Source organism: Scyliorhinus canicula, chromosome 3 (assembly GCF_902713615.1).
Source record: "Scyliorhinus canicula chromosome 3, sScyCan1.1, whole genome shotgun sequence".
Classification (NCBI taxonomy): Eukaryota; Metazoa; Chordata; class Chondrichthyes; order Carcharhiniformes; family Scyliorhinidae; genus Scyliorhinus; species Scyliorhinus canicula.
The window spans coordinates 257034332-257055750 of record NC_052148.1 but is presented as its reverse complement, the minus strand read 5'-3'; the positions used below and the strand labels follow the sequence as shown (position 1 = coordinate 257055750).

The 21419-nt window shown below is 45.5% G+C and overlaps 1 protein-coding gene across 1 annotated transcript in view; it reads right to left on the bottom strand.

Annotated features, from left to right (window-relative positions):
• Positions 1 to 21419, bottom strand: part of hpse (heparanase) — a 43044-nt gene that overhangs the window by 17656 nt on the left and 3969 nt on the right. The window contains exons 2-8 of the mRNA XM_038792638.1: positions 19776 to 19921; positions 9667 to 9789; positions 9123 to 9293; positions 6451 to 6625; positions 4401 to 4448; positions 2771 to 2864; positions 1015 to 1121 (exon numbers count right to left, since the gene is read on the bottom strand). Coding sequence (XP_038648566.1) covers positions 1015 to 1121; positions 2771 to 2864; positions 4401 to 4448; positions 6451 to 6625; positions 9123 to 9293; positions 9667 to 9789; positions 19776 to 19921 — 864 coding nt within the window. The remainder of the gene's footprint in view (positions 1 to 1014; positions 1122 to 2770; positions 2865 to 4400; positions 4449 to 6450; positions 6626 to 9122; positions 9294 to 9666; positions 9790 to 19775; positions 19922 to 21419) is intronic.

Genomic DNA, 21419 nt, shown 5'->3' with positions numbered 1-21419 from the left:
TCCAAAGCAATGAAGCTCAAGATTCCCACAGAATTGTAGGCCAGACTGAGTTAGGACAGCAAAATGTTCAATTCACCATGCTAATTAGTAATTCTAAATTGTAGTAGTGACAGGTAGAGTATAAATCTCAGCAGCGCTAACCCAAGCATGCCAATCAGGGAAGGGGATATAATTAATCAGGATTTCAATTACCAATTGCAATCCTGCAACATCTTTTGGAAGCGTGTTGTAGATGTTTGGGGGGGGGGCGGTGCGGGGGGGATGCAAAGACAGGTTTGGCTTTGGCTGTGATTCAGCGAAATAGATGTTCTAGCTGGTCGGGGCTCACACATGAAGAATGGCCAGTTGGCGGAGGTACTGGAGGGCGATTGTCATCCATGCAGCCGAAGTTCACTCTGCAAGGAGTCACGGGCTGATGGGTATCCAAAGTCTCCTAGGTACCAGCTGGTAATTCTACTGCCCTTGTTTTGTCTGGAGATAGATACACATTTTCGCAGTTTGCCATTTGAGTCATTTTTGAACCGCGTCCAAATGGGGTTCCCTCAAAACTACGGGGGGGGGGGGGGGGGGGGGGGGGGGGAGAGAGAAAGAGTGTAAAAATATTGATAAGATAATAAAGAAGCATTGGGAGGGCAAGATTTCCCAGTGAACTAGACTTTCACCTCCAGTTTAATTGGTGCAATTCAGTCAGACCACGGAGTGAAAGTTTCTCAAGCTATCAAGGTCCTACATCAATTGGGTTTAGGTAACCTCAAACCAGCTTCAACGCCAGCTTCACAGGCCAACAATGTCCACCTGCGGAGAAGGGATAGCTGAAGGGATAGCTGAACATCTGCTCAGCTGCAGCAGGGTGACCTTCTGAGGGTGAATTTAACACACGTTTTGCAGCAGACTAGAAGAGTTGTAATCTACATCTGGTTTCAGATTCAGATGCAAATGTATTTACCATTGCGCTAAAAATAACAGGAATCAGTCTCCAAGTGACTTACAGGATAATAGATGGTTCCTACTCACATAAAACCAGCTACATATTTGTCTGAGAGATCAGGGGCACCTCCTCCAAAAGCTGAACTGGTCTCCCCTAACCACACCTTCTTATCAGGAGCAATTTTAGATGCAACCTGTGGTGAGGGAAGAACAAGAGGTCATGTTAATGTATAGATCAATACCATTAGTTGATGTACCGCAAAAAGAAATTGCAGCATGAATTGCTCCATGATTCAGTGGGCAAGACTTTTAAGGTCAAAAGTCGGTGTGTAACACGCAATCACCAGCTCTCAAACTCCCCCTACCAATTAATGTTCACTTGGGCGTTGATTGGCAATGTGCGGGACCTCTGCCCACCCTTGGAAAAATAGTCCCATCCTGGAGAGTGGTCGGCCAATCGGAACCTCAACCTGGCCAGGCACCGCACTGCAGTGGCCAGAATTGGTACTACAGTGCTCTGCCTGGAACCAAGTCGCGGGACCGTGGCAAAGGTGGGGTTCCCATCCATTTAATTTTAAGCCCCCCCACCCCAACTGCCTCAGAATGCTTGGGAGGAGGAGTGTAAAATTCTGTCCCGTAAGCCTGAGAAGTGTTGGGACACAGATCTGATATTTCACTTGCTGGAACGCCTCAGTGCAGTGACAGATCAGGACGCCATTTTTAAATGGCATCCTGATCTCTCGAGCTCCTCACACGATCCCCAACCCCCAACTCACTATAAGGTGGGGTGACTGGCCACCCCCCGCACCCGTATTGGGCACCAGCCGACCTGATCACCGCTGCGCAAAAAAATGCCAGCTTGGCAGTGCCATCCTGCCACCCTGGCAGTGCCACATGGGCACCTTGGCTGTACCAGGCTGGCACCCAGTTGGCACTGCCAGGGTGCTAGGCTGGCAGCACCATGGTACCCAGATGGCACCAACAGTGCCAGGGTACGACCCTGTCCTGATGGCATGCACCTGGTGGCCTCCAATCCCGTGGGAGACCTTGGACGAGTGCCATTCTACCTGGTCCCCACTGGTGAACACTAGCACTGAATGGCACTTGCCTGACGTCTCCAAGGCGAGGGAGCTAGATCCGACTCCTTGGTTAGATCTCGGGAACACATATTAGTGTGAGACTAGCTCTCTCACTCCACTATCCAGATTTGCCAGAAAGTGATCCCGCCCACAATTGGCGGGATTCATCTCGTGAGATCGTGTTAGATTCCGCGAGGAGAGCGGCACGGTGGCACAGTGGTTAGCACTGCTGCCTCACAGCGCTGAGGCCCCAGGTTCATACCTGGCCCCGGGTCACTGTCCGTGCGGAGTTTGCACATTCTCCCCATGTCTGTGTGGATCTCCCACCCACAACCCAAAAATGTACAAGCTAGGTGGATTGGCCACGCTAAATTGCCCCTAAATTGGAAAAACCAAATTCAGTACTCTAAAAATATGTTTTTAAATAAATAAATAAAAAGATCTCTCGAGGCATGGCGGGCAGGGTAGATCCCGAAGTGGGATCTCCCAGCATCTACTGGTCGCGTTGCCCCAGCTGCTTTTCGGACGCAATGCAACCGGTAAATCCTGCCCATGGATTTCTGCAGTTAGGTAGCAGTGACAACTAGAGGAGCAATATAAACACTGCTGCGAACCATCCTTCAATTATTCATATTTTGTAGTCAATATTCTAATCTTTAGTTATAACTTTCCATTATTACCGAACATCTGGCAGTGGGGAAGTGTTACATTTTTAACTTCCGTCGTGCATTTAACTTGGATGTTGAAAATGAATGTTTGCTTACCTCAAAAATTTGCTTAATTTTAAGCACGAGGCTGTCCAACACCTGGGGGCTGAGGAAGTCTTTCAGCGATGCATTCCGCCCATTCACATAATAACTGGGAAAGAATGGAGCATTTTATTGAGACTGCATGCATTTCAGAGGACGTTAGTAATGCACGTCAGAATATTTGCCGCTTGAGTGCACAAAGGGACAGATTTAGATCTTTTCATGATCAAGGCTTAATTGCTTCTACTTAAAACAACAACGCTTTTCCTTCTAATCCCAACCTCTTCCCCCCCCCCCCCCAGGTCAAAGGATCATAGGTGTCAATGTCCCACTTTTTTCCTCACATATCTTTCCAAGATCCCCATTATCCAAAAGGTGTATCCATTATTTCTACAACTTGTCATCCATATTCACCGAGCTTCAGTGTAGGATGTCATGGCTTTTTAAACTGTGTATTCAACGCCTCCAGGTTTGATGTTCCTTTCATTCTACAGCTCGTGTTAAAATATATTGATAATCATAGAATCTACAGTGCAGAGAGGCTATTTGGCCCATCGAGTCTGCACCGGCCCTTGGAAAGAGCAGCCTATTTAAGCCCACACATCCACCCTATCCCCGTAACCCAGTAACCCCACCTAACCTTTTTGGACACGAAGGGCAATTTATCATGGCCAATCCACCTAACCTGCACATCTTTGGACTGTGGGAGGAAACCGGAGCACCCGGGGGAAACCCACGTAGATATAAGGAGAACGTGCAGACTCTGCCCACACAGTGACCCAAGGCGGGAATCGAACCTGGGACGCTGGAGATGTAAAGCAACAGTGCTAACCACTGTGCTACCGTGCCACCCATATTGATAATCCTTAAGCTATTCAATTTCAGACTGTAACTACCTCAGCAAGATCATCTCCAGGTCACGCAAATATGTTCAATGCCCATTGTCTCTCCTCAAAGCCCAATCCCAATTATCAAATTCAGTTACCCTACATTATGCTTCCTCCAAATTCCGGATGTTTCCCAATTTGGATCAATACTCAGAACTTTGCAGAATTGTCAAGGTGAGGGAAGTGCAGTGGCACAGTGGTTAGCACTGCTGTCTCACAGTACCAGGGATCCGGGTTCAATTCCAGCCTTGGGCAACTGTCTGTGTGGAGTTTGCACTTTCGCCCTGTGTCTGCGTGGGTTTCCTCTGAGTGCTCCGGTTTCCTCCCACAGTCCAAAGATGTGAGGTTAGGTGTATTGGCCATGCTAAATTGCCCCTTGGGTGTCGAAAGTTTTGCAGATTGGGTGGGGCTACGAGGATAGGGCGGGGGCAGCAGGCCTAGGTACGGTGCTCTTTCAGAGGGTCAGTACAGACTCGATGGGCCGAATGGCCTCCTTCTGCACCGTAGGAATTTTATGATTCTATGGGGGAACAATGCTTGCAGTAACATTACAGATCGCTTGCTGGACTTGTGCTGCATTCCCTCTTCTCAAGGGAAATGCTAGGAAAGCGCAACCTATGCAATTCTGCAAGTCACCAAATGCAGCTTATATTTAGTATAGTTGTCCAGCAAGAACTACCCCCCCCCCCCCCCCCCCCCCCCCCCCCCCAACTCCCAAGCCCCCAGCCCCCCTCACCAAGCACAAAAAGGTTACCTACTGGTGCCAGGTGATTGCATCAAGGACTTTCCCTCCAGTTTTAAGAAACCTATGATAAAATAAGGGAAAATATTGGTTAAAATCATTTTGGAACAAAACAAAACCTCCAGAATGTCTTACTATTTCAAACTGCTGGACCCGGAAACAGACACACAAGTTGTCCTTGATGTCCTGACCCTTTCCCCCAGCTTGACATTGAGGGTTGGCTTAGTGCACTGCTGATCTCAGCCGTCACCACGCCCTCCTTAAATGCACGTGGGAGATTCGTTGCCTGATAATCTAGAATTGATGTGGCATAAATGGAAGCTATTTTAAAATGTTACAGTTGCAAATGTTTTTAAAAATGCACTAACAAACCCTATCAAGTAGGTTTGATGCGCTGGAAACAATTCTATGATTGTCCAGTTCCAATTTGTGAGCCTAATAATTTCTTCAGAAAGGGAGGTCTGCCACCATAGGTCAATGAAGGAGCATGGGAGCACTCTCTAATATCTTTGTCAATACTTGTCCCTCATCATAACTAAATTTATATTATTTGGGCAGTTGCCTCACACTGTTCCTGGGATTCGCTGTATTTCCCTATATTTAAACGGTGACAATACTTCAGTATTTTATTGGCTGTGACACACTTGGGCACGTTCTGTGGACGTGAAGTTATACGCGTGCAACTTCCCTCTTTTCTTTCTTCCAAAATCCTTGGTTGGCCCATTGTAGAAGTGAGGGCTCGGTGTCCATAAATTTACTGCTTGAATATCATCCATTTACTTCAGTGATGGGACATCCAGAACCCTATGAGGGTAGAGAATTCCAAAGATACACAAAGAAGTTTCTTCTCAACTCAGTCCCATATGATCGGCCCCATATTCTGAGATTGTGGCCACCGTGTTCCAGATTCCCAAGCCAGAGGGAGCAATGTGGTTGACTCTTAACTGCCCTCTGAAATGGCCCAGCAAGCCATTCAGTTCAAAGGCAATTAGGGATGGGCAATAAATGCTGGCCCAGCCAGCGAGGCTCACATCCCATGAATTAATTTTTAAAAACCTGCGTCAAAACCCTGGCTCTTTCAATGAGATCATCTTTCATCCTTCTAAACTCCAGAGAATATAGATTCAATTTACTCAGCCTGTCATCCCAGGAACCAACCAATCAAAAAAATTGTTGAAATGCCACCATGGGTTTTCCTTTCCTATGTCAATAAAAGCAAATTACTACGGATGCTGGAATCTGAAACCAAAAGAGTTTCAGAGATATCGAAGAGACCATAGACTTGGGGAGGTTTTCCAGCATTTTCTCTCTTCGGGTTCTTTTCCTATGTATCACTTCATTGGAGGAGCGGTTCAAAGGTCGATCCTTATTGTAGTGATCTGTATATCTGATGGTACACGAAGGGTTAACAACTGCATCACAGTGTTAGACAACCACTAGATGGCAGCACTAGATTCAGATATATAAACTGAACCTGGAAGATCCTCCCCCCTCTTCGAACCAGGAGTAACTAGACAGTAGAGGGTTAGAGAGATACAGCTTCGTTGGCACGTGTAGTTAAATATAGTTAATACTTCTGATTTACTTTATCATCAGTTATAATTATGTAGAGTGAACAAACTCATTAGTATTTATATTCGTTATTCATTAAATGTTGTTTGCTTTAAATTGAAGATTGGTAGTTTCATTGAAATCTATCTATCAAACCATTCTGGAAGTAAAGCAGAGTAATGACGTATTACGATCATGTAATATAACACTAATGAACACACAAAAACACTGGAAATTAATAGGTGTAAAATCATGGGGGGCAATTTTTTTTAAGCACATCTTCACACACTTTTTCTCTCTTTGGGAAATAGAGGGGAATTGCTGGAAGGATTTCTGAGCAGATTATCAGCCCGTTGAACCACGTTTATGAACACTCCTTCCTTGGCTGACAAGTCCTGGTGCTGAACTTGAACCAAGGGCTTCTGGCCCAGAGGTAGGGACGCTACCCATTCCCACAATACCTCCAATATTGATCCTGGAGCAGACAGACATTAGAAAATTGACAACTAACTCACCCTTTCAGCAAGGCGACTGTCGCCCGTCTCCCGGGCTGCCCGATATCAGGCCCATAGAGCCCTGTGTGGTTGAAGGTCCTGAATGTGTGTAGCAGACTATACAAATGATCAAAGTCTTCACCAAGCTGGGTGCCACGAATTTTTATGTGAGCCTTCTTTCTAAAACTGTTGGGCTCTGTCAACACAAAATTTAAAAAAAAAGAAAGATGAGCAAGTGACAAAGTTGCATATTGTCTACCTGACCTCTGCTTCTTCTTCTTCACTTAGAACAAAGAACAATACAGCACAGGGACAGGCCCTCGAAGCCGTAACAGTTATGATACCACCAAAACCCTAAAGAACAACTGATCTGGCCACAACTGATAACAACTTGTTGCCATCTTCACAGAACTAAGTAGGTTTGAATGTTTCAGTAAAAAGGGCCCTACCTGCTATGCATATATTTATGAGAATGTATGACGAGAGCAAACCGATATAAATGCAAACTAATGGCAGTAACAACTTCTTCAATCCAGTGAGAGCGGGATCAATTCGGATGCCGCTAAATTTACTGCTTGAATACCATGCATTTCCTTCAATAGTGGAGCATCTGTAACCCTGTGGGGATAGGGAATTCCGAAAGTAAACAGAGAATTCTTCTCAACTCAGATCCAAATGATCCGTAGTCTGGGAATGTGACCACCGTGATCCAGATTCCCAAGCCAGGGAAAACAACCTGGTGTCTATCCTGGCAAATTCCTTCAGAATCCTGTATGTTTCAATGAGATTGTTACTCAGCCTCTCATCCCAGGAACCAACCAACCAAATCTTTACTGCTACCGCCTCCATTACCAAGTATTTCCTTCAGTAATATGGAGGCAAAAGCTACACATGGTATACCAGGTGTGGTCTCACCATAGCCCTATACAACTGAAGTAAGACTTCCTTATTCTTGTACTCCAAATCCCTTTTAATAAAGACTAACATACCATGTGATTTCCTAATTGCCTGCTGTACCTGCATGCTACCTTGAGTCTCTTGTATGAGGTCGGAGAAGACGTTTGCACCTTTTGAAAAATATTTAGCTTTTCTGTTCTTACTCCCCAAAGTGAATGACCTCATACTTCACTTACCAACTTGTTCATAGAATAGAATTCCTACAGTGCAGAAGGAGGCCATTCAGCCCACCGGGTCTGCAACGAGCCTCCGAAAGAGCACCCCAATCCCCTACCCTATCCCTGTAACTCCACCGAACCTGCTCATCTTTGGACACCTAAGGGACAATTTAGCATGGCCAATCCACCTAACCTGCACATTTTTGGACTGTGGGAGGAAATCAGAGCACCCGGAGGAAACCCACGCAGACACTGGGGGAAAGTTCAAACTTGACACAGACAGTCCAACCCGAGGTTGGATTCGAATCCAGGTCCATGGCGCTGTGAGGCAGCAGTGCTAACCACTGTGCCACCCCATTAACTTAGAACATAGAACATAGAACGATACAGCGCAGTACAGGCCCTTCGGCCCTCGATGTTGCACCGACATGGAAAAAATCTAAAGGCCATCTAACCTACACTATGCCCTTATCATCCATATGCTTATCCAATAAATTTTTAAATGCCCTCAATGTTGGCATGTTCACTACTGTTGCAGGTAGGGCATTCCACGGCCTCACCACTCTTTGCGTAAAAACCCACCTCTGACCTCTGTCCTATATCTATTACCCCTCAATTTAAGGCTATGTCCCCTCGTGCTAGCCACCTCCATCCGCGGGAGAAGGCTCTCGCTGTCCACCCTATCTAACCCTCTGATCATTTTGTATGCCTCTATTAAGTCACCTCTTAACCTTCTTCTCTCTAACGAAAACAACCTCAAGTCCATCAGCCTTTCCTCATAAGATTTTCCCTCCATACCAGGCAACATCCTGGTAAATCTCCTCTGCACCCGTTCCAAAGCTTCCACGTCCTTCCTATAATGAGGCGACCAGAACTGTACGCAATACTCCAAATGCGGCCGTACTAGAGTTTTGTACAACTGCAACATGACCTCATGGCTCCGGAACTCAATCCCTCTACCAATAAAGGCCAACACACCATAGGCCTTCTTCACAACCCTATCAACCTGGGTGGCAACTTTCAGGGATCTATGTACATGGACACCGAGATCCCTCTGCTCATCCACACTACCAAGAATTTTACCATTAGCCAAATATTCCGCATTTCTGTTATTCTTTCCAAAGTGAATCACCTCACACTTCTCCACATTAAACTCCATTTGCCACCTCTCAGCCCAGCTCTGCAGCTTATCTATGTCCCTCTGTAACCTGCAACATCCTTCCGCACTGTCTACAACTCCACCGACTTTAGTGTCGTCTGCAAATTTACTCACCCATCCTTCTGCGCCCTCCTCTAGGTCATTTATAAAAATGACAAACAGCAACGGCCCCAACTTGTTGCCCATTTACTTTAGCTTCATGAATGCAGCATATTTGGGTCCTCCCTGGCTTACAATCCCAACTTACTTTGTATCAGCAGCAAACATAGGTACATTACCCTCGGTCTCTTCGTCTAAATCATTAATACACATTGGAACATGAACTTCATAAACACATTTGTAGCTTTTTCCAAAGAGAATCTCTTTAATGATGTATTTCCTCTGTCTCCATTTCCTGAGAAAAATTAGCATTAACCTACCATTGCCAAGCTCCCAGGACATGTTATATTCTCTCGATGCACAGTACCGCAGAAGCTTTTGAGCGTTTGAACTGTCCCATGCATGGTTTTTCCTCAATAAGGCATTGAGACCAAAGATTAAGTGAAGTCCAGAGCAGTTTGCAAAACTGTGCAAGATATCCACGGATCTTTCTACAAGTTAAAAACAAGTCAATTATAGGTCACATTAGATTCTTGTGTTCATACACTTCACTGACACAATAATGGTGCATTGTTCAGCTTTGCAATTAATTTTACCCACAGCACATGCTCAATCACACACTGAGACTTATATTTTCCAGCGATTGAGTAGAACCTTTTAAGATACCCGTTCAGCTTTGCAATTAATTTTACCCACAGCACATGCTCAATCACACACAGACTTATATTTTCCAGCGATTGAGTAGAACCTTTTAAGATACCCAACCCAACACCAAAAGTCAAATAGTGAAGAAAACCTGTTTTTATATAATGTTAATACCACTACAGTTTTTGTACGAAAATGGCAGAAAAATTCTTATATTACCTGAAATTGTAATATTCTTAAAGTCCTTTTGGAATTCCTCTTTCAGGACGACAGGTGCTTGCAAGGCCAAAAGATACATCAGATACTTTTCCACGTTGAAAGGAATTGTATTTAGACAATCGCCTGCCAGGAGATAAAGCACAATAATGATCAGTTGCTTGAAAAGGAGGCAGTGGCGTGGTGGTATCGTTGAACTAGTAATCCAGAGACAGGATTTGAATCCCACTGTGATAAAAATAAAATCTGGAATTAAATTGTCGATTGTTCTAAAAATCCATCTGGTTCACTCATGTTCTTTAGGGAAGAAGATCTGTTGTCCTTTGTGACTGCAGAGATCCATAGCAATGTGGTTGCATCTTAAATGCCCTCAGGAATGGGCAATATAAAGCTATCCCATGAACGAATAAAAAAAGTTTCTGCTCTCCATTTAAAAAAGAAACTGTGATCTTCACAGGAGGTGGCAGAAGCCGAGAATGGAAATCACAATGCGTATGGGCATCTTTATACTGGAATGAGCGATTTATCGTGCAGTGTTGGTATTTTTATATCAAACTCCTCATAATTTCTTCTCCCCCCCCCCCCATCTCCAATAAAATAGGCCAGGCATGTTGTTAATATATTCAAAAGGTGACACCACTCACACTGATTTACAAACTAAGACACAATTAATATAAACTATCAAGTGCAGATGGAGAATCTATTTCAATTTGTCAGAATTTTTAAAAATACATTTTGAGTACCCAATTCTTCTTTTTCCAATTAAGGGACAATTTAGCGTGGCTAATTCAACTACCATGTACATCTTTTCAGGTTGTGGGGAGTGGGATTCACGCAGACACGGGGAGAATGTGCAAACTCCACATGGACAGTGACCCAGGCCGGGATCGAACCAAGTCCTAGGTGCTGTAAGGCAGCAGTGCTAACCATTGCGCCACCTGTCAGAATTTTATTTTTAAGTGGATTTCATTGACTCAACATCCCCACCCCCCAAAATGATTGGTTTGAGGGGGGGGTTGGGTGAGTGGGTTGACATGTGAAAATCCAGGACTAGACCCCAACTTGCCACCCACATTGGCATCGAGCCATTGTATTCTGGCATAGAGAGGTGGGAGGCTTATTGTTGTGTTTAAAATTAGGCTCCTCCATTGTAATTGGGAGCCCAATTGAAGGGGAATGGATTTTTAAAATTTACAAAGTATGATCCAATACAGGGACAGAACTTAGTGTCACACAAGCTCCATTTGGAGTAAAAAACACACATGTTCTTGTGTCAAATGGGTTTATGCGTTCAAGCATTGCATTCAACTGCATTTACAAAAGAAACATTTGACAATAGTGCACCGCGTAATCTCATCCCTGCTTTTCACAGATGCGCAACCAAGAGTTCCGGTAAAAAGAACAAAAAAGTGTCAAAACACATGACTCAATCAAAAACAAGGCAATTTAAAATCAGAGTTCACTAACTCAACCAAGTCTGATTTGAAACAGAAGGAAGGCGGCACGCCGTACTGCGCTGTAATGTTCTATGTAGAGTTTGCACATTCACCCCGTGTCTGCGAGGGTCTCACCCCCACAGCCCAAAGATGTGCAGGGAAGGTGGATTAGCCACGCTAAATTGCCCCTTAATTGGGAAAAAAAAATTGGGTACTCTGAATTTATAAAAAAAATAGAAACAGAACCAAATGACAGGTCTTCTTCTCAAAACCAGCATTTGGCATTTCACCCAAAAGGGATAAAGGAAAATTTTTCAAATTTACCCCATCCCAAAAATATCAATGGAGGAAACCCATGGTCAACAAATCACTTCCATTCATTCATTTATTCCTTCAGCATATCCTTCTATTTCTCCCAGAACCCACCCGCAAATTCGACCTTCACACCATCATGACCGTGCGTTTAGTGTGAGATACGGATAGCAAAATTCTCTGCATAACTCCTTGTTGTGTAAACAAACACATCAAGATACACAAACAGACTGCAGAGCCAGGGTCAATAGTTACACAATGCCGTCTCCCTGGTCTCTCCCTCTTGCTAGGATCGGGTGTTGTTTTTACTCTCCCTGTCATATTACGTGATAGTAATATGTCGTTACTCTTTTGCTTACTTCCAGAACGGTCTGTTGGTTGTCGTTCAGTAAAACTACCAGTCTTCAAATTAAGCAAATAACATTTATTGAATAATGAATATAAATATCTATGAGTTTGTTCACTCTTCTACAACTATGACTGACGATTAAGTAAATAATAATAAGGGGCAGCACGGTGGCTCAGTTGTAGCACTGCAGGTCTCACGGCGCTGAGGTCCCAGGTTCGATCCCGGCTCTGGGCCACTGTCTGTGTGGAGTTTGCACGTTCTCCCCGCGTTTGTGTGGGTTTCGCTCCCAAATCCAAAGATGTGCAGGGTAGGTGGATTGAACACGCTAAATTGCCCCTTAATTGGAAAAACTGAATTGCGTACTCTAAATTGATTTTAAAAATCCTTTAAAAGTATAAATAACATTTAAATACACGTGCCAACTAAGCTATATCCCGAACACTCTGCTCACTAGTCACTCCTGATACGAAGAGGCGGGAATCTCCTCTGAGTGCAGTTTATATACATGGATCTGGTGCTGCCATCTAGTGGTGGTCTAGCACTATAATACAGATGTTAACCCCTTATATACCAGCAGATATACAGATCACTACACTCCCCAACCCCCTCCCCATCCTCCCTCCCCACCCCCAGACATCTCTTGTTTCCACCATCCTGTCTGCAGTACATTAATGGAATAGATGCTGAACAAAGTTAGATTTTTAAAAAATATGCTCATCTGGGTGGAGATTACACAGAAATTACTAGGGTTAAAAAGTAACCCTCTTGCAGACACAAACTGATTATTTCAAGAAAAGCATGGCTAGCTCAGACATTCCATGCAAATAACAGAGAAGGTTTATTATGTCTAAACAGTACAGCAATCAGCGGCAGAAGGGAGCCACTGTTCATTTCGAAGCAACACAAAACTGAATGATTAGTCTCACTTGGCATCTCAGGCTCCAAAATAACCTTGGGAGCTGCTGGGGGAAAAGGTAAAAAAGTTGATCCTTTGGGGAAACTGAGCAGCCATTTTAGAATTGAAAAAGAAAGTTGAATGCCCTGAAGGTTGCCATCTGTATTTGTTTAAGGACCCCTTCAGGAATAAAGTTCATCCTGGAGATGTAGAGGGAATAAAAGAACAGAGGCAGAGAGGGGGAAAAAAAATCCATTCCTATAATTTAGCAATGAATTAACAAAATCTATTCAGTTAGGTTTCAATGCGCCATTGCGTGTTCTGCAGATTCTAGTCTGGTCTTGTGTCAAACCAGAGGCTCAGTGTGTTCACATGAATCATATTCTCATCATAAATATCGTAAACATAATAACGTTTGGAAAGAGAAGCTGAAGGTTTATTGCAAAATTGCCACAAAATCAATGATTACTGCATTTGGGGTGCAGGTCCAGTGTGTAGGCAATTGGTTCATTTGATGAATGGCAGTAATTTCATTTTACAAAAATGTCTTCGAAGCTTTGTCTAATTCCAACTATTCACGCCAATCAAAAATAAGGTGGGGCCTTTCACCATATAACTTTTCTAGTAATGCTCCGCACAGTTTCTGTTCATAGTGTATTTTCAGCAGGATTAAAGGTGGCACAGCGGTTAGCACTGCTGCCTCACAGCACCAGGGTCATGAGTTGAATCCGATCTTGAGTGACTGTGTGGAGTTTGCACGTTCTCCTAGTGTCTGCTTGGATTTCCTCCGGTACCTCCTGTTTCCTCCCACAGTCCAGAAATGTGCAGGTGAGGTGGATTGGCCGTGCTAAATTGCCCTTAGTGTCCAAAGATGTGTAGATTAAGTGGGGTGACAGATGTGTAGGTTAAGTGGGATGACAGGTCGAATCCCAGCCCTGGGTCACTGTCCGTGTGGAGTTTGCATATTCTCCCCATGTCTGCGTGGGTTTCACCCCCACAACCCAAAGATGTGCAGGCTAGGTGAATTGGCCACACTAAATTGCCCCTGAATTCGAAAAAATTAATTGGGTGTTCTAAATTTATTTTTAAAAAGGTTAGGTGGATTGGCCACGCTAAATTGCCCCTTAATTGGAAAAAAATAAAAATAAATAAATAAATGGGTACTCTAAATTAAAAAAAAAAAGTGGGATGACAGGGATAGGGTGGGGGTTTGGGGCTAATAGGGGGCACTTTCGGATGGTCGGAGCAGACTCAATGGGCCGAATGGCCTCCTTCTGTACTGTAGGTATTCTATGATTGGAGTTTCTATTCAAATCTTTCACGTAAATATCCTAATCTGCTATTTATTCCCCTTGGAGAGGGTGAAGACTGAGGTGGCAGAGCTAGTGAACAAGATACTTGCTCACACTGCCTCCTTCTCCCACCCACCCTCATCCCTGACCTCTGATCTTCCAATCTACGGAAAACAGCAGATGTCTCACTGCTTGCAATGGATCACTAAGACTTGTTAGAATGTCTCATTTGTACTCAGCATCTGATCCAAGTGTGGCATTGCACCTTCTCCACCCTCCCCAGTGCCGCAACGCCTAATCAACTGGAAACTCGCTATGGGGTTGCATCACTAAGTGCTTTAAAGGTGACATTAGCAGTGACTGCCTTTAACGTGTCACTGGTGTACGAGCATGATTGAAGCCATAGCACATTATTTTCCCTCACGTTCCCAAAATTGCTCTCGAGTGGATTAGTTGAATACATGTCAACACATTGGGCGGGATGTACCGACCTTGTCGCGCCTGACTTTATTTAAATGTTTTATTGAGGTATTTCTTTGGCATTTTAACAGCAACAAAATCAACAATATACATAACCAGGTTACCACCTCCGGGCGAACCCCAGCTGAGACTCTCTCATGGCGAACTTAATTTTCTCCAGGCAGAGGAAGCCTGCCATGTCTGAAAGCCAGGTCTCCAATATTGGGGGCTTTGAGTCCCTCCATGTCAGCAATATGCGCCTCCGGGCTACCAGGGAAGCAAAGGCCAGAACGTCCACCTCTTTCTCCTCCTGGATTCCCGGGTCCTGCGATACCCCAAAAATCGCCACCTCCGGACTCATTGCCACCCTTATATTTAATTCTGTGGACATGGCGTCAGCAAACCCCTGCCAGAATCCCCTCAGCGTTGGACATGTCCAGAACATGTGGACATGGTTCGCTGGCCCCCCGCCCCGCACACATCGCACACCTGTCCTCCACCCCAAAGAATCTGCTCATCTGGGCCACTGTAATGTGAGTGATACACCATCAATAACACACGACGAGTGATGGACGTACACTAAACAGCAAGCCTCCTACCTCTGGACCAAAGCTGGGTCCGGAGGCGGAGACTTGCCACCTTTATACAGAAGCCCGAGGGGAGGAGCCACAGGCGAAGCCAGCCTGGACAAACCCAGGCATGCACAATACAAATAATGCAATAACGTGGTTTACCACATTCACCCCCTGTTTAAAAAAAGAGAGTCCGGCGAGGGTGTAATGGTCTTAAAGGTCATGTCTGTTGAGGGCCTTGACCTTACGCCATGATGCCTCAGTCCCGGTTGTGGTGTGGGCGCCGGCGTCAAGACCTGCGCATCTGGGAGCATGTTGTCTTCTTCTTCCCCCAGATGTTGAGTCAGCGAAGGGGGGGGGGCGGTGTACGGGCGGGAGTGGTGGTGCTCGTGGCCAGTGGGCCTGCGGGTGTCAGTTCGTGAGGGAGGTGGGGGAAGATGGTGTAGGGTGGTGATGGTCACTGGGGAACCTGCAGGTGCCAAATCCCGAAGGGAGGCCGTGTCCTATCGCCCATCCTGGTGTGCCACGTATGCATATTGGGGGTTTGCATGGAGGAGCAGGACCTTCTCGACGAGGGGGTCGGTTTTATGGCTCCTCCCATGCTTCCAGAGAAGGACGGGCCCCGGGACTGTCAGCCAGGACGGGAGTGAGACCCCGGAGGTGGACTTCCTGGGAAGGCAAACATACGTTCATGAGGACTCTCGTTGGTGGTTGTACCTAGGAGCGACCGGATGGAGTGGAGCGCGTCGGAGAGGACCTCCTGCCAGCGGGAAACTGGGAGACTTCTACCACCTCCCCATCCACCTTTTCGGGAAAGTCAGCCCATCCAAAATGTGCCTTATCCCCTCCGGCCCCGCAAAGGGCTCCGACCTGTACAACCTGCTATAAAAGTCCCGAACGGTCTTGCTCACCCCCGCCGAGTCCCCAACTGAGTTCCCATCCCTGTCAACAACTTTCCCTATTTCCCTAGCTGCCCCCCCCTCTTTCTGAGCTGCTGTGCATGCATCCTGCTGGCCTTCCCCACGTGCACATAAATCGCCCCTTCACCTTTCTGAGCTGTTCCACTGCCCTCCCAGTGGTCCCAGTGGTTAACAAACCAAATTCCGCCTGCAGCCTCTGGCGTTCCCTTAAAAGCCCTGCCTCTGGAGCCTCCGCATACCTCCTATCCACTCGTAGAATCTCTTTTACTAGTCCGTCCGTTTCTGCCCTATCCGTCCTGTCCCTGTGAGCCCAGATCGAGATCAGCTCCCCTCTCACCACTGCCTTCAGCACTTCCCAGACCACCGCTACTGAGACGTCCCCCGTATCATTTACCTGCAGGTAATTCAACATGCACTTCCTCAGCCTCTCGCACACCGCTTCGTCCGCCAACAGCCCTACATCCAAACTCCATTGCGGGCGCTGCTTGCTTTCCGTACTGACCTGCAGGTCCATCCAGTGCGGAGCATGGTCCGAGGTCGTAATCGCCGTATACCCCGTGTCCACCACCCCCGCCAACAGGGCCCTACCCACAACAAAGAAACGCGCCTGACTTTATGACGTGACAAAGTTGTTGAATCTCTTGTGAAGTCTCTCATGAGATTTGCGATGTTGGAGACATATCGCGAGATTCAACAGAATCTCACCAGATGTTGCAATCTGGATCTCGCCCTCACTGGGCGTGATCCAGAGCAGCACAGCTTATTTAAATATATCTGTGTCGTATTCTCCCAGGGCCCGGGAACTACCAGCCTCCCCAGCGAGACCTCGACTGGACGCAGTTTAGCACTGGTCCCCACAAAGGTGGACCAGTGGTAATGTCAACTGGGGGTGTCTCCCAGGCCATTGGAGACCCCCTCGTGAGGTTGGGCTCTGGGCAGGGTGATACTCCAGCTGGCACATGGGCATCTTGGCACTGTTAGCCTGGCGGTCCAATCCACGAGTAGTCTTCCTGCACTGCCGTGTTCCTCGCCAAGGCCAAAAAAAGGCAAGGTGCAGTTGAATAGCGGATCTTTCAGCACCGAGAAACACCCCACTAAACACGCTCAAAAAACAGACTCTGAACGTTTTCCGTTGAACTCGCACCCTCTTGTGAAATTGAATGCATTTTGGGTGGGTTACAACCTCACCCATTATGTAGGCGGGATGAGGGTTTTGTTAAACACAAATTAAAAAGGCGAATGTGAACATTGCCACATCCAGCACTTCACTCATCAAGTGAGCCCCAGCCCCACTCCATAACACTGGCATCAAGGGTGCAAAGACTCATAGATCTAGCAATGGAACAAAGCTGGGGAAATTACAATGACTCAACTATGGGTCCATGCTGGCACGCCCTTGCAACATAAAGAGGAAGTAACACACAGCACCACAGGCAGGATGTCAGCTGCCAGAAACAGCAAACTCACTGAGGGGTAACATGTGACTTGAACAATGTGCTATCAGCAGCAGGGGAACGTCAAAGTCACTGAACTTTTTTTTTTGCCACAGGCTCCTTTCAGGGAACTGTAGCAATAAGGATGAGTCAGCACGTGATTCACTGCTGATTTGCTCAAGTCACACTCGCCTTGTTGTGACACACTGGTGTGAATATTAAAACCCAGTGCCAGCGCACAACTGCAGCGTTTCTGAAAAATGATGACCATTCAATAGAAAAGGGTCTCCTTACTTTACCTGTCGGCCACTGTCAAAAACAAACTATCGTCTGGTAATTGCGCGATGCGAGATTTGCATCCAGCACACTTGCTTACTCTGCAATCCATGCTTATTTCTCGGGTGTAGGCAAGTTGAACTGTTGACTTGTTTGGTCTACGGCTTAGGACACTGCCTCAAGGGTATGGGAGAAACAATAATAAAACAATACACATCTGAGAGACAGGAATGCAGTAGACATTTAGCATGCACAAACGAGGATTTTGCCTTTGTGTCTAGTTTTAAATTGGGCTGTTATCCTACTCACAGGCAGATCATGGTGATTATGTAATTTTAAACTTGTAAATATCAGTTATTTGTGATATTAAATCATGATTTGTAAGATGGAGGTGGAAACACAGATTTTTTGGTTTGGGCGTGTCCAAAAAGCCATTCTCAATATTCATACCTTATAATTGATAAAGTGTAGCTATGAGGAGCTTACTGCATGCATGGCCACCACCCCAGTAATTTAGAATATCCTTTCTTTCAACATTTCTTCTCCAGAAATGTGTTATTTTACATTGCTCCGTGCTGACCTGACATCTATCTCCCTACTTTGTGAACCTTGCATCCTCCTTCAGTTGCAATGCCCTCTAATTTGGTAGCAAGACCCAATGTGAGTATTACTGTTACTTTTTCTTCAAGTGGGGTCTTGTGGCGCGGTCTTGTGGCGCAGTGGGTGGTCTCCCTGCCTCCGAGCCAGAAGCTCAAGGGTTGAGTCTCACCGCCCAACATGATGGCCAAGGAAGGGAAGCTCATCACGCAGCCAAACATGGGGGAGGAGTGTCAACCTCCAAATCCTTCCAACTCACCAATGGCTGGCGGCAAGAGCGGGAGCGACTTCTGGTCAGCCACGCTTGATGTGGAGTGGCGCCTCTCAAGCTACAAGACCCTGGCAACAGACTAGCGACCTGTTCAGGGAATTAGCTATGGAAACAGACAAAAGTCTGCTGTAGTGCATCATTAGGTTTGGGAAGAGAATTGGAATGACATTTTCTTCAAATATAAACAGAACTGCTGGTCAAGCAACTGGTAAATGGTAAAAGGCAAATAAACAAAAAAGGTTAGATATAGCATTTGGGATGAACGCCATCAAAAGCTATGGGTGAAAGCGGGATTAGGATATTGAGTTGGATGATTAGCCATGATAATGAATGGCGAAGCAGGTTCGAAAGGCCAAATGGCCTCCTCCTGCTCCTATTTTTCTATGATAGATTTCTAAAGGAGGTGCAGTGAACAAATTGTTGAAGAGGTTAGTGCTGGCTGAGAAAGTTTTTAACAAGGTATAGATCTTGGGCTTTATAAACAGGGGCATAGAATGCAAAAGCAAGTAAATTATGAAGAACCATTATGAAACAGGGGCTTGTCCTCAATTGAGGTAGCGTGTCCAGTACTGAGCAGCACTCTTTAGGACAGATGTGAAGACATTGGTAGAGTAGCCAGTAGTCACAGGCCAGGAATATTAGACACTGCTGTGACAAGGGGGAAATGGCATAATCATATACCGAGATCCATCATGGTTCGAGATGGAAAAGCCGTGATGCAGGAAAAAGCCAAATTGCAAGTAGAGTGGATAGATGGGCCTGTGTTCCTGAGAGAAGGTTGAGAAGAGGTTTGGAAGCTGCCTGGCGTAGATAGAAAGAAATGATCCCATTGGCAGAAAGGGGTGGAAAATCATAGGATTACCAATTTAGGATTACCAATTTAAGATGATTGGCAAGAACCAGAGGTGACATCAGGATTTTTTTTTTCCTGTGCATAAAACGCAGCAGGTGGGTAGGATCTGGAATGCAGTGTGATGCAGAGGCAGATTCATTGGTTCTTTCAAAAGCAAATTAGTGAAGCATCTGAAGGAAAAATTATTTGCAGGGCTGCAGGGAAAAGCCAGGGTGTGGGATTATCGGAGTAGCTCTTATAGAGAATTGGTCTTAACACAACAGGCTGGATGTCCTTCTTCTGCAATGTAACCATTCGATGATTCTAAATATAAAACATTTTTGTCAGACCACAAGCAATTCTTTTGATACTGGTCTTAACTTAATAATTGCAACATGCTTTTCAATCCAGAGAGAATATCGCAGTATAAATGATTGTGTTTTGGTTTATACCGAGGCTGGAGTTTACCTTGCGTGTTTGAATATTTCAAGCCATGCTCTTGAGAGGAGGACGAATGATCATTTGGTTCAAATAGAATAAAGTCAGCACCAGTTCCACCAAATCTCAGGTATCCAGGTGACAGGCCTCTTGCTAAAGTGATTAGTTTCTGAGATCTAGGTTAAAAAAAAGAGGTATGCATTGCAAAATGTTCACTGTGATCTTCTCTTTGCAAATCACACAGCAACAATGTCATAAAAGCAGCTATGCATTATTGCCAAAATCCCTAAGCCATTCTAACATCCCATGAAAACAAAGAGCTGAATCCCCTTTCCCCAAGAACTCTCCTTTTTTTTGAAAAAAAAAACTTTAGAATGCCCAAAAGTCTTTTCCAGTTAAGGGTCAATTTAGCGTGGCCAATCCACCTACCCTGCACATCTTTGGGTTGTGGGGGCGAAACCCACGCAAATACGGGGGGAGAATGTGCAAACTCCACGCGGACAGTGATCCAGAGCCGGGATCGAACCTGGGATCTTGGCGCTGGGAGACGGCAGTGCTAACCACTGTGCCACCGTGCTGCCCAAGAACTCTCCTTTAACTGGAGCCACATTTTAATTATTTGTTTGTCCGAGAAGGGAAATGGTATTGTGATGGTATCCACATTCAAATGGAGGGCTCGTTCTAAACTGGGCAGCACACACATCCTTCAGTCACATCAATTATTGGTAAAATAATGACATTAGTTATCAGGATTCATGAGGATTAACTGAATGATAATCAGATGAATAGAAAGGCGCCAGCCTGCCTAATCCACAGCTCCCATTTCCCTCAGCCCTGCACACTCACTATAGAGCAACAGACCCTATTTCCCAGTAGATTTCCCCCCCCCCCCCCCATTTTGAGCTGCAAGCTGTAACTCAGGAGCTGCGTGTGCAAGAGAATTCAGATACTGGTGTTTACACATGCAGAGTGATTGCATGTTAAAGAAGTCCCCAAGTTCTGATCCTTGAAAGCGGAATGTCGTTCAAAAGTTAATCCGGGCTAAATTTGGGATTTTGTTTAACCCCAGGATCAATTACATTTTTTTTGCATGTTGGGATATTTTCTATGTTAATGTGTGGTATAACATAGGAACATTCAGCCCATTAAGCCTGAATCGCCATTCAGTATGCTCATGGCTGATCTTCCACTTCAATGCCTTTTTACCCCCCCACCCCACCACACGCACACACACACACTCCCCAAATCCTTTTATGGCATTGGTATTTAAAAATCTGTCAATCTCTGCTTTAAACATACACGATGACTCGGCTTCCAAAGCCCTTTGGAGCAGAGACTTCCAAAGAGTCACAACCCGAGTAATATGCTCATCTGGATCCTAATTATTCCCCCTTATTTTAACATTGTGTCCCCTGGTTTGAGACTCCCCAACCAGGGGAAACATCTTATCTGCATCTCCCCTGTTTATCCTTTGTCAAAGTTATGGTATTGTAAAAGGAATTGCAATTTCAATCAAAGCATTCGACAAGTTAATAAGTTGCTACTGAGGAATGAATGAAAATATTTCCATTTACATTGCACCCATCATGATGGGTGCAAAGTGCTTCACATCCTATTTCTACAGCCATGGCTGTAATGCAGCCATCGACATGTGCACAGTAAGACCCCACAAAC